The sequence below is a fragment of the Trachemys scripta genome, chromosome 11 (genome assembly GCF_013100865.1).
Source record: "Trachemys scripta elegans isolate TJP31775 chromosome 11, CAS_Tse_1.0, whole genome shotgun sequence".
In the NCBI taxonomy this organism is placed as follows: domain Eukaryota; kingdom Metazoa; phylum Chordata; order Testudines; family Emydidae; genus Trachemys; species Trachemys scripta.
The window spans coordinates 25,785,509-25,803,306 of NC_048308.1; the positions used below are offsets into that span (position 1 = coordinate 25,785,509).

Below are 17,798 nucleotides of genomic sequence, written 5' to 3' on the forward strand. Positions count from 1 at the left end.
AATTTATTTACCCAGATCATTTCAATACCACAAGAAGTCGCTGATTAGTTTGTCAAAAGATTTTTAACCACCCTTTCTATGCACTGGAGCTTCTATGCAGAGGCAGCCATCAGTTAGGTTTTGTTGAAGGACAACTGGACCAGATTAATTGGCCCACTGTTCCAAGTGGGTTTTATGAATGTGTGCTTTCTTATAGGATCACATAATGTCAATATTGGTAACAGACTCGGTATGAAGGGGCAGGGCGGAGACTGTGTTTAACTATTCTGGAATAAGAGACCTCAAAGTGCTGAGTACCCTCAGCTTCCACGGAAGATAATATTAAGTGTGGGCACTCAATATCTTTCAAGAAGTGCTCAGCACTTTGCAGTATCAGGCCAGAAGGTCCAAATTATGCCCTCACTTTCACAAATGTAAATCCCATGGACTTCAGTGGGTGGTAAATGAGGGTAGAACTGGTCCTAAAACAGTTCAACAATAAAGTACTTTGTTTCATTATATTGGCCTGATGTTATTTCTGACTATAACTGGAGCTGACCCTTCCATTTTGATATCCACTAAGTATCAAAGAAATTACTGTAGATACTTTGAGATTTGCATTTTTGCCTTTCCCCTCTTAATCCACTTAGCAGAAATTATTATTAAACAACATTTGAAGCAAACCAGACACCTAGGTAGAACTGTAAATAATTTTTAGTACATTCTGGTTGACAACGATCAGTTACTTATAGCTGTAAGACAAATACAGAGGTAACAGAATACAGGATAAATATGGGCTAGATCAGACAACACAACTTTGAGGAGGATTTGAAATCTGAATCTTGATCTGAATTTGAGACTCATGCCATTATCTATAGTTTATTACTGTAACCTCATTGACCTGCACTGGATCTATTACAGCATAGCTGTCACAAGAGGAAGTCAGAGAAGAGTCGTTGAAATATTTTACATAAATCAGTGTGAAAATGTGATCGGTTATGTTTTGCTTAATTTGTCAGGCTACTTACTTCACTCAGCTGCTTGGTATTGATCTGTGCTTGAACTTGTACTGGGGAATCAGTCACTTGTGTAAATTTGATTTGATCAGGATGCTTTCTGTAAGTATTCTGGAGGAATAATAATAAAATATGTTTCAAATACACACATATAAATAAAGTTTGCTATCTAAGATACTGTAATATTGCATTACTAAATACTAACTGTACCCCCAGTAATGATACATCTTGTAATGGAATATAAAACTGTATGATAATAATTAGCCACTATGTGGCGCCATGAGTAACATAAGTTAGCAGAGCTGGTAACAGCCAGAGCTTGGGTTTGCATTAAAGGATCTTATTGTGAACACATCTTGTGTATCTCTCTGGAAAGGAAGCTCTGTAACCTGTCCATATCTGGAACAGAAACCTGACCTGCAAGTAGCAGCCCTGCAATCTACCACATACAAGGTGTACATGGCATTTATAACCTGATCCAGTGGGTCTCACAATGATTTATTCTATAAAAATTAGAAAACTGGGGGCAAAGTTGTGTTTAGAACATTTGATGTGAAAAACGCTACATGGAGCAGAGCAGCAGCCTTCTGTGGTTACACCTCTCCGAAAAAAATAAATAGACTAAGCACATCCTGACCACTAGGTGTCATGAGAAACTCCTGAAAACAATACATATGAATGTGGCCTTTAAAAATCACATGTTCAAATCATCCAAAACACATGGAAGTCAATAGTAATCTTTCAATTGACTTTCATGGACTTTGGGTGAGTCCCTTCTGCAACTAATTGGTTTCCTTTCAACAATTATTGTCACATACTTACATCTTTGCACTGGTCTAATTTCTTTATAACTTCATACTCTTGAGTTATGGTTTGAGGGAAGTAGCATTTTGTCTTGTCCTCCTCGTAATCTGCTTTGTAATTTTTCTAGGGAATAAAAATGACATTAGATAGTAAGCAAAGTGATCTTGCCTTGCACTGAGAGTATGGTGAAATCAACACAAACACCGTCATACTTACATCACTCTTCATAGCTGCAACATTCATGTAGTGTGTATGATATGGGTTCTCATAGCTGCCTACATAATGTCCCAAAATATTCTTTTGATATGCATCTTTATATTTAACCTGCAGGAAAAAAAATCACATATTTATAAATATATATAACTGAGAAAGTCATGTCTGAAATACAGGAACAATTACAACAATACTTACATCACTGAAGTTTTTCAGAACATTATCAATTTGAAACTTTGGAGTGTCACAATAATTAATGCTTGTTGCTTTTGACTTTTCATAGGCTTCCTTGTATAATTTCTGCAAAAGAAAATAAAGTCAGGTAATACAGAAGATTTTGTGGAAATTCATTCATTTCCACCAGCAGAAATGATACTCTGACTAAAGCCTTTAGTGATAACATTTTGAAATGACACTAAGAAACAAAAGCAAGCCATCAGCTTGACAAGGCAATAATCTGCTAATGTAAAAAGCAGAGATGGGATTGAGCTGCAAAGTTTGGATCTGTATCTATGTTTTGCTGAAATGTCCATGTGATAGACTCTAGGGTGTCAGTCCATTATATATAGGGGGCAGATGCAAAGTTCAGATCTAATTCCAGAGCCAAACTTTTCCAAAGGTCATGGTGTTCAGATCCTAGGTTTTGGTACATCCCTGTCTCTGGTGAAAATTCTGAGGATATAAAGCAAAAGGGGGAAGAGCGGGGAATAACCTATAGTTAAGGCTATTTTATTTTCAGATTTACTATTCAGGTTGTTAAGCACAAATCAATGTATGCAGCAGTTCTGCTTCTGAAGAATAATTTTTATGAAACATGTTAAACTAGAACATGTCTAGATAGAATCTACCTAGAATCCCTTTCAGCAATTAGGAGACAGGGGCAGACGATAGTATTACCAAATCTCGTACAATTTTATCACAAGCGCCATGGCAATTGGTGCTTTTCATAAAGCCCCAGGCATGGGAGTAGGTGAGACTCTCTGCTGCCCCCCCACACCTTTTTTTTTAAAGTAAACTTCAGCTCCTCATGGTTGGAGAGAAAAGCTTGAAAACATGACTTAAGAGTCCCCTAAAGGCTCAAAAATCAGAAAGCAAATAAAAAGCACCCAAAATAGATTTATTTTTTAACATATCTCTTGATTTTTAAGCCTGTCTCATGATTTTTAAGGGGGGCTGACTCATAATTTTTGAACCCTTGGCAGGGCTGTAACTAGGGCAGCCTCCTTCGGGGCAGAGGCAAGAGCGTGTCAGGGGCACAGCTCGGAGCTGGGCAGCACCCGGCTGTCATTACGTCACTGAAGGGAACTATGTATGCGAGTATGTGAGAAATCTACTTCTTTTAGCTTCATCGGACACCCAATGAAAGTTCCGTCCAGCTGTTGGAGAATGGATATGACTCTCTGATCTAGAACGCCATCACAAATACTGCTGTAATAGCTGACAATGACACGGAGACATTAGAGAACAGTCAACTACTCCGGCAACTTGCCAAAACCTCCGTCTTTATCTCTTAAAGGGTTAGTATCGTTGGACTGGGTGGGTGTATCTCACAGTAAACAAAGCTTCACGCGGCAACTTGCAACTGCTAAGAGGCTTCAGTGAAGATTATTAATTATTATTATTTATTTATTTGTATTACCGTATGTCCTAGGAGACCTAGTCATGGACCAGGACCCCACTGTGCTAAGCACTGTGCTAACACAGAACAAAAAGACATTCCCTGCCCCAAGAACCCATACCATAAAGAACGGATGGGCTTGGTTTATATCATATAGCTGAAATATTCAAACTGAATTTTTATGGTACTTACATCACTCAGATGCTTTCCTGAAACTTTTAGCTGTTTCAGCAATGGATTCTCTGTAGCCGGAAGTACATTATAATCTGCAGTAGCTTTGCTCTTTTCATAGTCTTCTTTATATTTCACCTATAGAAATTAAATAAAAGTATATTTGGGCTGTCTTCTTGGTTAGCCCTTTTCAGAAGCCCGTCCCCTGCTGTCACCCCTACCCCTCAGCCTCAACTCGCCGTGCTGCCAGCTCTCTGGGTGGTGGGGCTGCAAGTTCCTGCTGGGCAGCACGGTGATGTGGCTGGCTCTGGCATGGTAAGGGGGTGGGAAGCGGGGGGGGGGGGTTGAATAAGAGGTAGGGGGTTCGGGGGGCAGTCAGGGGACAGGGAGCAGGGGGTGGTTGGATGGGGCGGAGGTTCAGGGGGGGTGGTCAGGGGACAGGGAACAGGGTGGATTGGATAGGCGTGGGAATCCCGGGGGGCCTGTCAGGGGGCAGGGGTGTGGATGGAGTCAGGGCAGTCAGGGGACAGGGAGCAGCAGGGGTTGGATAGGGGGTGAGGTCCCAGGAGAGCAGTTAGGGGGACAAGGAGCGGGGTGGGGGGGGTTGATGGGTCAGGAGTTCAGAGGGGGGCAAAGTGGGAGGGGGCGGGGGGCAGGCTGTTTGGGGAGACACAGCCTTACCTTCCCAGCCCTCCATACAGTTTCGCAACCCCGATGTGGCCCTCGGGCCAAAAAGTCTGCCCACCCCTGAACTAAGCTGTTGCTTTATAATGAATATAGCCTTCAACAGAATGCCAACTGTTCTTATGTAGCAGCTTTCACTCAGTGTGTCCCAAGAAGCTTTGCACCCTCTAATAGACAATCTCCAAAGTCAAATCCTTATTGCCCTGGATAATCCATAAACAGATATATACAGATCCAAGACTCTGTTTCTAAACCAGTGGGTCATACTTCCAGCGCCACAAAAGACAATCAAGGGAGATTGTCAGGCATTGAAAAATGTATTACAATCTAAAGCAAAAAAATCTCATTCCCCCACTTTTCCCTTTCAAAGTCAAGTATACTCCAGCAACCTCTAGAAATACACGCACAAATAAATTATATAGATGTATCATTGTTATCATTGATACTATAAAAATAAGAGTACACGTGTAACTGTAAGGAGATAACAGAAATTTTGGACATTGAATAAGGGATTGTCAACCAGAAAAGGTTTAGAATCACTGATCTAGGAAAGGTCTTAAATAGGGAAATATTGGGCCAGATCCCTCAGCTGGTGCGATTGCATAGCTCTATGGAACTCAATGAAATTATATTGATTTACATCAGCTGAGGATCTGGCCCATAATAGAAGTCTCACACAGAACAAAGAAGAAAGTTCTGTATCAAAAGGGGCTTCACAGCTGAAGTTCTTGAATATAATTTGGAGTCATCAGAAGTTTGGCAGAAGTGGAACCAAGCTAAGTAAATGGGGGAATTCTTAACTTACTTTACTGGCAGCAATTCCAACTCGCTTATTAGCCTGGTACTCTGGAGTGTCAGTTTGCATAAAGTAGATTTGGTCTTTCATGAGCTCATACTCTTCCTGGTATTTTCTCTGTAAGCCACGGAAAAAGAGAACAAAATGTATCAAATAAACTACCATTGCAAAATAGTCATCCATAATATAGCTTAAATAGAAAAAAGAGAAGTACTATAAACAAAGCAGAAAAACTATAGCAGGCATTACAGGGTTGATAAAAATACAGGATACAAACATACATTTGGCCCAGTGTCTAAATAACTCTCTTACCATACTTAAATTATCAGCATTCGTCCTTGCAACTGCAACTTCATAGCAAGGAGTTTGACTCCACTTGCCTTTAATCTTATTTTCATAGTCTTCATGGTACTTAAACTATAACAAAATGAAATAATGTATATTAATCATAAGAACGGCCATACTGGGTCAGACCAAAGGTCCACCTAGCCCAGTATCCTGTCTTCCAACAGTGGCCAATGCCAGGTGCCCCAGAAGGAATGAACAGAATAGGTAATCATCAAGTGATCCATCCCCTGTTGCCCATTCCCAGTTTCTAGCAAACAGAGGCTAGGGACCTCATCCCTGCCCATCCTGGCTAATGGCCATTGATGGACCTATCCTCCATGAACTTATCTAGTTCTTTTTTTAACACTGTTATAATCTTGGCCTTCACAACATCTTCTGGCAAAGAGTTCCAGAGGTTGACTATGCGTTATGTAAAGAAATACTTTCTTTTGTTTGTTTTAAACCTGCTCCCTATTAATTTCATTTGGTGACCCCTTGTTCTTGTGTTATAAAAGGGAGTAAATAACACTTACTTATCTATCTTCTCCACAGCAGTCATGGTTTTATAGACCTCTATCATATCCCCCCCATAGTCGTCTCTTTTCCAAGCTGAAAAGTCCCAGTCTTATTAATCTCTCCTCAGATGGAAGCCGTTTCATACCACTAATAATTTTTGTTGCCCTTTTCGGAACCTTTTCCAATTCCAATACATCTTTTTTGAGATGGGGCGACCACATCTGCATGCAGTAGTCAAGATGTGGGTGTACCATAGATTTATATAGAAGCAATAAGATATTTTCTGTCTTATTTTCTATCCCTTTTTTAATGATTCCCAACATTCTGTTCGCTTTTTTGACTGTTGCTGCACATTGAGTGGATGTTTTCAGAGAACTATTCACAATGACTCCAAGATCTCTTTCTTGAGTGGTATCAGCTAATGTAGACCCCATCATTTTATATGTATAGTTGGGATTATGTTTTCCAATGTGCATTACTTTGCATTTATCCACATTGAATTTCATCAGACATTTTGTTGCCCAGTCACCCAGTTTTGTGAGATCCCTTTGTAACTCTTTGAAGTCTTTTTTGGACTTAACTATCTTGAGTAGATTTGTATTGTCTGCACATTTTGCTACCACACTGCTTACCCCTTTTTCCAGATCATTTATGAATATGTTAAATAGGACTGGTCCCAGTACAGACCCCTGAAGGACACCACTACTTACCTCTCTCCATTCTGATAACTGACCATTAATTCCTAGCCTTTGTTTCCCCTCTTTTAACCAGTTATTGATCCATGAGAGGACCACACCTCTTATTCCATGACAGCTTACTTACAATTGACCATAAGAGGAAAGGCAATGTCCTTTTAAGTGCACTTCCAATTTATCCACCTCCATGTTTATAAATGTGTCTTGGTTTCTCTTGAACAGTGTTTTAGGTGGTGCAGATATACTGCTCATATACGTTAGATTTAATAGTCTGATTTACCTATTTCTAAAACAATGTGTTATTCTATCAGGGAAACTAATTTCACAAGCCAAAATTCCATCTACTAGAAAAATAAATGTTCCTTGAGAACAAATTATGGACTCCTTAGAAAATATTATATAATCAAAAATGCACCCATACATACAAACACTTTGCTATTTAAATTTAAACAAGCAACATAGTGGTTATGTTGATCATTATGACCTTCTATAGCGTACCCCTAGTACAAAGAGGGTGGAGAGAACAGAAAAAGAAGGAGAATGAGAGGATTGAGGAAGGGGAGAAGGGTGTAGGAGAGAAGAAAGAAGAAGGGGGGGTGAATATGGGAATTGAAAAAGATGAGGAGGAAAAAAAAACCCTGACAGTCATCATGGAAGACTAGATGGCAAACATAGATCCCCTTGTGAGGACTGATCTGTTTGTTTGTTTGTTTATTTATTTCATTCTTGAACCCAGCCTGTATATAATGTATATGCACTTAAATGATTCTGCCTCTCCAAATCCTTAAGCAAGATGTCTAGTTGGGAGAAAGTGGTGCAGTATACTCACATCACTGCGCTGCTTAGTCACTTTCTTGGCGAGCTCCACATCAGGTGGATCTGGCAGAGAAGTGTATTTAGATTTTCGTTCATCGTGCCCCTTTTTGTAAACAATCTGAAATAATTCAAGGAGTAAACATTTACAGGAACTGCCTGTTTAAATAAACAACAGAACATTTACTCCTGACCTCTCTAACACTTCCATTAACAGAAGCAGTCATTTCCACTGCTGCAAAATAAGCTCTCTCAACCAGTGTAACTACTACAGTGTTCTCTAAGAAAGAGAGAAATTACTAACCTGCTAGGGGACTTTTGAAATACATTAATAGTTTGGATTTCAGAGCCCTGATCCTATGAGGTGCTGAATGCCCTCAACATCCACTGACATCTCTTATATAGCTCCTTAACCAAGGAGGTATTCAGTTCTCCAAGTGCTTCTATAAACATTAATGAATTAAACCATTTCTGTGAAGTAGGGAAGTATTGTTATCCCTGTTTTACACATGGGAGAACTGGGTGTATAGGCCCAATCCTGAAAAGTTCTCATTGTCTCCTGAGAGATGTTAAACACTCTCATATCCCATTGAAAACAGCATCCTAGAAGATTGGGCCAGTAACGGTTTGATTACATTAATTCTTCTGAACACAACTCAGAATCGCCAGTCTCTTCAGACTTTATAAACATTCAACGCATTCAGTGCTTTTCAACAGACATAGCACTACCGTTTTCATAAATATCCACACTGCATCTTGGGACTGATTCTCTACTCCCTTATAGTGGTTTTATGCCAATGCAAATCCACTGAGAAGTCTCTAGAGGTAAATCAGCGTGACACCACTCTATTGAAATGGGCAATTAGACTTTGCTACTTACATCACTAAGAACCTTTTGGGCCTTTGCTACTCTCCTCAACTCTGGACTGTCATTGTATGGGTAGAATAATGTTTTGTCTTGCTCCCAATCTTCTGTGTACAGTTTCTTAAAGAGAGAAAAAAGTGTCAGGAAGTAATTACTTGGAATGAAATAACCACTCACTAGCAATGATACATGCACTACACTGCCCCGGAGCAGAAGCTGCTCTTACCTTACTGAACATTGCCGTATTTTTTATTGCCTGCACAAGCTCTGGAGCATCGGGGGGAAGAAGGTACTTATCCTTATTCTCCTCCCAGTTCTGTTTGTATAAAACCTGGACAGAAAGACCAGCATGTTGGTTAACTGTGCTTGTAGGAAAGCACTAAAATGTGTTAATACATAGCCAGCTTTTTCAAAACGTTGAGGAAGAAAAAGTCTCTAACAAAGAAAACCCACTGACTACCTCAATGAGGAGCATTTCAAATTATAACACTTCTCTCTTGCTCAGTTGTTTCTCTGCTAATTATCTTCCTATGTTACTTTGAAATTTTGATACAATCATTCTTAGGACCTTGACCTAAACACTTTACTCATGGCTTGCTGCCACTGATGTCCCCAACCCTCTCACAGAGTCACTCACACTCTTACCTTGCTCACTTGCTGCGACACCTTCTTTGCATGTTCTATGTCCTTTGCTTTTTCATCAACATGGCAAATAGTCTTTGCAACATCGCCAGCCATACGATATTTAACCTAGATGAAGACATGCCAAACACAATTAATTGGGAGAAGTATTTATCAAGAAAACATCTGAGCTCTAGGACCGTCCCTCCTTGGAGGGTACCAGGCCCAAACATCTACATCTCAATTAAACAGCCCCTTAACATGAGCCCTGCAAGCCCGAGTCAGCTGACACAGGCCAGCCATGGGTTTTTAATTGCAGTGTAGACATTCCCTAAAAGGTACCTAGTTTGTGTTAACATAGTGCTACTTGAAATGGGACTACAACAACGCAAATAAGTATCTTTTAGAGCACATCAGCAGGGTCTATTAAGGGCAGCTGTTTGTTATGTGGTTATATGAAAAGAGAAGTGTTTAAGCACATTTTGAAAGGTCTGATTTTGCAGTATTCAGGCAATATTTCCATTGACTTCAACAGGAATTCCACATGCAGAACAATGACAGGATGTAGCCAGCAGTGTCATTTAATTCAGTGCTTTATACTTTAATCAACATTTTCCCAGCATCCTATCTTTAATTTCAGATAAAAGTTTTTCAAACCCCTTTTGGCCACAGCCACCTGGAATTATTATCCAGCTGATCAAGGACCATTATCTCTCCTTCCTTGTTGCCAAGTCCTAAATCCCAGCCTGAATTCTAGACTTTTAAGCTTGTCATTGAGTCTGCATTTCCTACACCAGAGACCTTGGCAATGTTTCTGCTAAGCTTCCAGACTGGATTGCATAACATTATCTATTTGGTTACTGCCAATAGCTAAAATATATAACCCAGGAGATGCAGCCCCTTACCAATTTATATCTCATTTGATTTATCAGGCCTAGCACATACCTCACTGAGCTGATCTTGCACTTTCTTAATTCTCCGAAGTTCTGGGGTATCAGCTGTGCTAGCATATGGTTTTCCTTTTCCTTTTTCAAACTGCTGTTTGTATTTGTTCTGAAAGAAAACAAGACTGAACATTACTCAGACAAACCCCCAAAGTTCTGGAGAAGCTTTAGCTAGAGCAGTCATCAATGTTTATCTTCACTGGGTTAGCAACACTGGGCCAGATCATCAAATAGCATAAATCAGCGCAGCTTCATTGAAGTCAATTGAGTCCCATTGGAGCCAAAGGAGGTGTGCTGATTTACACCAGCTGGGGATCTGGTACACTGTAACAAATAGAATAGTCTGTTTCTCCTCTTGAGCTCACTTCAGATCACCCAGCTATGACACAGGTTAGGCTCATAGGGAGTTTGGTTTTGCTATCATAACAATTATTCTATAAAAATCACATAGCTAACAAAATTGTATTCAGATATCTGAAAACACAATGGGTTAAGCTGTGCTCTTATTTATAGCCGTGTAACCCCACTGAAGTCAATGGGGCTGCACAGGTGCAAATCAGAGTAGAATTTGTCCCAGTGTTTCTATGGCTTTACAATATTAATATGACACACATTTTTAAAACAATATAATGTAGCTGCTTAGATATGCTGAAAATCCACATGACCTGATCCTGTTCCCATTGGTGTCAATGGCAAAGCTCCCAATGACTTCAATGAGATCAGGATCAGGCACATTGAATTTAATAAATTAAAGTTGGGCTTTACAAAGAGGCCTATGGCACCCAACTCCCATTGATTTTCACTTTGAGTTGGGCAGTCTCCCCACTTAAACTGTTTGCTATAGTCAAGTTGCTGGTTTTATTTGCATGAGGTGCACTACTACTACTACAATTTTAAAATACTCCCTGCATGTTGTGGGCTCAATCCTACAGCCCTTATTCAAGTGAGTGTCCTTGTTCACAGGATTAGGAGTATTCGTGTTTAATGTTTGCAGGACTGGGCCCTGGATTATGATCTGTCATGTCCTTCCCCGCTCCTTCCCCTCAACCAATTCAAACAATAAAATAAGTTATCACTTCCATCACATTACCATAAATTTTTTCTACACTCTTTTTCCCATCTTAGAATGTAAAAACACTTCATAGGCATTAATTGTGCCTCACAACACGTATGTATTTAGAGCGGGGCATGAAGTGGCACCCCAGATTGGAACCACTTTCTTCAAGCTTTTGGGAAAGTTTGGATCCAGATCTGGACTTTGCAGCTTGGCCCTTTGTCTATAGTTGGCCAAAAATGAAAAACAAACAAACCAATCATGCTTGAGCTTTGGGTAAGTTCACAACTCAGGTCTATCTTTAATTATTATTCCAACTGAGGTGTGTAAACTGAGGCAGAGAGAGGTTAAATAAATTTTCCAGCAGAACACAAAGAGTCAGTGAGAGAGCTAGGAATGGACATTGGGAATCCGGGCTCTCAGATATCTGTTATAACCAATAGAACTCATGCCCCTCCCTCAAGCCACTTTTTGTGACATCATGATTCACTACCGTAACAATGAATGAATCAAGCAATGATGTAAACTCCTCTTTCACTGTAAATATCAGTAATCAACAAGGATGAGAAAGGAAATACAGAAGAGGTCATTACAGTGATATTAGGGTTTGCTATGACGTGTATGTTTGATTTAAAGAAACAAACAGGAAGACACAAGTGTATGAGTTTACCTGACTGAACAGATCCTGCATTTTATGACTGTGTTTCAGGTAAGGTGTCATAAACTTGGACGAATCCACTTTTATCTTTTTCATCCTCTTTCTGACTGGCAGTGCAGCTTGCTCAATGGTTCCTGAGGTGCCTCTGGGGCCAGTAGTTCCAGTGGTGGTAGTGGTGGTGGTGGTGGTCTCCATGATTACCTGGGAATGTGGGCAATATGTATTTATTGGATTTTTAATTATAAGCCGTAATTTTGCAACAAGAACTTTTTAACTCTCCTATCTGATGAAATGGCATTTAATTCCTACTCAGGACCCCCCCCCCCCACAGTGGGAACTGAGCTACAGTGTGGGCCACTTTTCCTACTGGGATTGCCCAATGTGCCTAGTACACATCATCCAAGCAGGCAGTGTGAAGACTGCAGATTAGCCAATTTCTAAATCAAGCTTCTCTGGTTTTTATCCAGCAGCCCTGGATTCTGGAGGGTATTCTGCTGCCATCATTCCACATGCGTATCTCTCATTGACGTCAGAGGGAACCTTGAGGGTAGATCGATGACAGATAGGCCCGAAGTGTAGAAATGATCTGAATACTAAGGGCTATATTGGGAGTATTGGAGGGAACACATATCCACACATTCACAGCTCCTGTTGATGTCACTGGGAGATGTGAATGTAGATGAAAGGCACTTATCAGCCTTCAAAAGGAATAGCCTTCCCCCAAAAGAGGAAAGAAATTGAGATAGCAAGATAAACATGACTAAACCCTTCAGATCTTCACAATAACTATAAGATTCACTAGGTGATTGAATGTATGTTCAGAATCCAGTTTTTCTACTAACCTGCATGTCCTGATGTGGATAGTAAGATCATAATCACAGAAGAGACTATCTGATATATGTATATAAGCAGTGGGTATAGCTCAGTTGGAAAGAGACTCAATTTCCTTTTAACAATCTATATATTTGTTCATGCTGTAGACAATGGTTTTAATACAAGTAAGATTTGCATTAAAAACATTAAAAGAAATTATTATAACTTACAAAAATAAAATTGTTTCAAAAGTGCATGGATAAGGAAGCATCAAGTCTTGGTTCATAATAGATTTGCTAAAAAAAAGGAAAGCCTTCAAAAGGGAATGAATGAAGCTCAGATTTCTTGATAGTTATTTGTATTAATATGACGTAGAATAGCAAATATATTGAGCATTAGCTAAAGAAGAAAATGTTGGCAATACTTATCTTTCAAAATGCTTTATTCTGTGGGCACTAGTTGTGTTTCACTAATAATGTTCCAATATGTTGTTATTAACTTTAATGTTGCAACAGGTTAGTCCATATCCATTCATTTCTAATCAGTAAGGAAAGTAAAGTAATGGCACCTTTTCTGTCATTAAATGGCACTGGAGAATCCTAAATGCACGCATGTGGTGATAAAACCATGAAAAAAATTACATGTTTTTTCTTGTTACCTATTACATTAGGGCCAAATAATGGTTCAACTGAAGTTGACTCCTATTAACTTTTTTGTTTGTTTGTTTGTTTATTATGCTATAAATGTACATAGCACTTTGCAGACAGCTATAAGACATGGTACTTGCCCTGAAGAGTTTACGAAGTTTGGTCCTTAGACAGTAAAACCTTCACACTAGAAAAAAGTTACATGTACCAGTGAATAGACTTAACCAGTGCCTAAATCATGACCTCATCAAAGAAAATGAGCAGAAAAAAGATGCTTGATTCTGAAAGTACAGTGAGTTTTCCTCTTTCCTATTATAACCCAAGGGGTTACAGGGTATTAATACCCCACAGACTACAGAAGAAAATCTAATCACATTAATTAGAAAGGCTATAGTGCTTACAGTGACTAATTTTCTATTTAAATAAAAAAAAACTACCATCATTAATGTAATGCAAATCTGGTCAGTCAGATATAGAACTATCTGTTGCACCATTGAATAATTTGTGGCCATTGATTTTACTGGGTAGTTCATCTTAAAAAACAAATGGCATGACATGTCCTTTTTTTTGGCAGGGGTAGTCCTGAATTACTTACTCAGTAAAAGTTCCTATTTTGTCAATGGGCATTTTACTGGAACAAGGATTCAAGAAAGATTTTGTGACAGGACTCTTTGTTCTAAAGGAAACACTTTACCCACAGAATAGAACTATAAGGCGGTGCATCTTGATAGCCACAAACTATGAGGAGTATTTCACCTGGAAAAAGCTCTGAGTTGGAATATCCATACGAATGGCCTAATTGCAATTTCAAATTATTTTTATAACTTCCTGGGGGCACTACATCGCAATAACTGAAACAGGAAAAACATAGAAACAATCACTTTGCTTGTGACTAAGTCATACAAAACGAATGAGAATTGAACTGACGTGTAAACATAATAGATTTCAGGAAGAATCTTTCTGTACTTGTCTTCAGAATAGTTGAAGTATATAGGGCATATTAGAGTATACACTAGCCCATGTTTCCTGTTCATGTAATCCATGGCCCAACTTTGAGAGGTACTGAGTGCCCTTGTAAATTAAATAGAAGTCCCTTGAGAAGTAATCTTCACCTATTTCAGCTCATATTTATGCAGTCAGAATGGTGAAATAACCCTCAAAACACAGAATGGTTTATTATGCATTTGGTGCTTTGCAGTAACAATATTTCCATTTGCTCCACATGCAATCTCATGCAATCCTTTACCTCCATTGGTTCACCCTCCTCAATGATAGTCTCTTCAGTGTAATACTATAAACAGAGGACAAATCTCATCATTTCTCATGGTCATGCAGCACAGCAAAATGCCTTCCTTAACTCTTTGAAGCAATAACAAACACAGCTTTCAAACCCAATTTTGGGGGGGATGTAGTTGTGGTTCAGACATGCAGGAGCCTCTTTTCCATCCCTTAGCTGAGCTCTGAGAATCCGCTCATTTTTAATAATAATAATTAGCAGTTTGCCAACTAATTAAAATTCTTGTCAGGTAGGTGATAAAGATTATTAATTATCATGGCCATGGCAGTGAGATTAAATGACTTGCACAAAGCAACAGAGAGAGTCAGTATCAAAGAAACCAGGGTTTCCCAAAAGCCTGGATGACGGTCACTACAATCAAACTTCACAACAGCCCTCTCCATTTTACTGTACCCATTTATACAGATGGGAAAACTGAGACAGACTGGGCCAGAGCCTCAGCTGCTCTGAACCTGTAACATTTCATTGAAGTCAATGGAGAAGAAAACATGAAGGTGAAAATTAAAAAAACACCTAATGCTCATTGACTTCCAGTATTAGTTAAGTGTCCAGCTGCCATTTGTGCCTCTGAAAATCTCATGCACAGTGATTTTCCCCAAGGTCACACAGCACATCAGTATGCACCCTTTGGATCAGGCCCTAAAAGAACTGTGATTAAAACTCAGGCTTTCTAGGGTCTCAGTACTTTGCTCAAATAACTAGAACAAACTACCTCTCATGCGGCCTAATATCTGGTTATGTTCTGGAGTAGTTCCTGTTCAGTGCCAACGTAGTGTGTCGGACTCACTTTTCCCAAAGTCTCAAGATACTCAGTGAAATACTATCTGGTTCTGTGATCAACTGCATTCTTTGCAAATCACAAATGGCTATAATATCCAATGTAGACTAGTACATCCAGAGGTAGGAGAAATATCCCTTAAATGAAATACCCAGTATACTCTGAGCCCTCTTTGTGAGTAAAAGAATATTCACTTATTCCAGCAATAATTTTCCTCTCTCTTTAAACAGAAATATCTGGTACAAGTTGATTACACAGATTTACATCATGTGATTTATATAAAACTAGGGTTATAGATTTAATGATTTTGGAAAGGGCTGAACTGCTTCAAAATGATACCAGATGCCATTTGTTGCTGTTTTATTTATAACTTCTCCCCTGTGACTATCTCAGGAGGGAGCTAATAAAGCAGAACCATCTGAGGCTGTCCAAGAGATGTAGTTATAGATAGGCATACATTTTTTAAAAAAAACATAGCAGGAGGAAATGGAGCTGTCTGGGAAAATATAGCTACATCACACAATTAAAAAAAAAAAGGAAATTGACACCTTATCAAAAATAAAATAAATAATTATCAGCCTAAAAAAGGAGATAATTATGGAAGTGGGAATGACTACAATATAACTAGTGGTACAATTAACACCGGTATTATTAGTCACTACATACAAGGTGAATCACAGATAATATAGGAAATCATAACAATTTGGAGAAATAGTTCCTTTTATAGCTAGATTCCAAAATACATCTACAGGGACTGTACTAACAGTGACATTTATTTCATCAGACTAATAATGTAGATATGTAACTAATTGAATTAGCACATCTGCTTCTGACCATCAGAAACATACAGTGTTAAACACTGAAGGCTTCACCCTGCCATCCTGGCTCAGATGAGAAATCCATAGGATTTCTTGTGCGGATCAGAGTTGTAAAATTGGTCACTGAAATAAACATTATCTTCGCTCCCCCCCGTCCCCCAGAGGACACTATGGAAGCCATTCCAATTGCCCTTATATATTTTAATGGAATAAACATCGTTTAATAACTAAGGGTAGGTTTATTAATATAGTGTAATCATCTTATAGCAAAGTCATTTTTTCACTGACATTCACCCATGATAGTAGGCTGTTGTGTCCCTAGTTATTGGGGACTCCTCAAATCATGGCACTACAATGAGGTACAAAGCAATGAGCTTAAATGAGGTCAAATTCATCCCTGCTGTAGCTCCATAGATTTTGGTGCTCTTACACCAGGGTTTAATTTGGCCTCAGATCTACACTGAGTATCCATACTGTATTGACCACAGAGGGCTCACAAAAGGCCCCCAATATGGAACTTTCATATTTCTTCCTTGCAATGGGTGGGAAAGGTCACAGTCCATATTCGAATAGATACTGGAACAGCAGCCACACAGGTTCTGCTGTATTGATGGCACTGTTCCCTCTAATGTACCTGCACACACCCAAACTTGGGGAGCAGTTTGCTTATGTATAGAGATGGACACAAGCTATGCATCTTCAAAACATTAATTTGTTACAAGTTCACAAACAAGTAACTCCATGGTTAGAAGATTTTTCTCTTACCTCTATTACCTCCTCATACTCCTCGTCGTCTGCCATTTTCACAGAGTATTCCTCTGCCTAGCACCTATGCACTGGACATATAACAGATGAAAATATAATATTAGCCCAAAGTATTCAAATATTATGAAACTCTATTAGTCAAATCCATTATGTGTGTGTGTGTGTGTCACGGTGTAATAATTGCTAATACCAATACATTATTTTACTGGCAAGTCAGGAGCAGACCTTTAGCATGTGACTCACAAAAATTAAAGCCATCATGATCTAACTTTATTTCACTTTATTTCAGACTGCAGTGTTACTGGATTAAGCAACATGCTAATATCAGTTACAATTCAGGTCAAATATATGGAATCCAATGCTGACGTCCAACACATATTGAAGAACAAATAAGAGATGTGGTTATTTGTTAAAATATATGTTTTGAATTTTCCCCACTACAGAATTATCTGAGAACTCTCCTTATCTGTAATATTTACATAGCCCATTATTTTATTTCATCTCTTGTTTGGATGGGGTTTTCCTTGGTAAGTTACAATATAACAAGCAAAAATATAATGAAGAAAAATCTGGCATCATTATTTTTAAATGACCTTAAATTAATGAGATTAATTTCTCTCTTCCCACCATCAGCCTGTATGGATGCTCCGTTTCTTAGCTTTTGTGGCTTTTTTCTATTTTTTTCCTTCAAACCTAGAAAATATAGAAAACCATATTGTTTGGGTCAATATTTGAAATAAAGGTTATTGCTGCAAAATTCAGATGGGTTAATTAATGGAATGGTTATGCTACAGGCCTGTCAGAATTACAGCTTGCTACCAGACAATACATCCCTATTTCTAACGCTGGTGGTAGATGAAGGTTTGGAACAGCTGCTTTAGTCCAAAGATATCTGCCATGTAAGCC

General features: G+C 38.9%; 1 protein-coding gene across 1 annotated transcript in view; it reads right to left on the bottom strand.

Moving 5' to 3' along the window:
• Window positions 1–16,928, bottom strand: part of NEB (nebulin) — a 172,543-nt gene extending 155,615 nt beyond the window's left edge. Inside the window, exons 1-15 of the mRNA XM_034786087.1 lie at window positions 16,893–16,928; window positions 14,481–14,525; window positions 11,787–11,975; window positions 10,064–10,171; window positions 9,143–9,247; window positions 8,724–8,828; window positions 8,513–8,617; window positions 7,649–7,753; window positions 5,594–5,698; window positions 5,291–5,398; window positions 3,823–3,939; window positions 2,211–2,312; window positions 2,016–2,123; window positions 1,818–1,922; window positions 1,008–1,106 (exon numbers count right to left, since the gene is read on the bottom strand). Of these exons, the coding sequence (XP_034641978.1) occupies window positions 1,008–1,106; window positions 1,818–1,922; window positions 2,016–2,123; window positions 2,211–2,312; window positions 3,823–3,939; window positions 5,291–5,398; window positions 5,594–5,698; window positions 7,649–7,753; window positions 8,513–8,617; window positions 8,724–8,828; window positions 9,143–9,247; window positions 10,064–10,171; window positions 11,787–11,975; window positions 14,481–14,525; window positions 16,893–16,928 (1,542 nt within the window). The remainder of the gene's footprint in view (window positions 1–1,007; window positions 1,107–1,817; window positions 1,923–2,015; window positions 2,124–2,210; window positions 2,313–3,822; window positions 3,940–5,290; window positions 5,399–5,593; window positions 5,699–7,648; window positions 7,754–8,512; window positions 8,618–8,723; window positions 8,829–9,142; window positions 9,248–10,063; window positions 10,172–11,786; window positions 11,976–14,480; window positions 14,526–16,892) is intronic.
• Window positions 16,929–17,798: the final 870 nt, after the last annotated feature.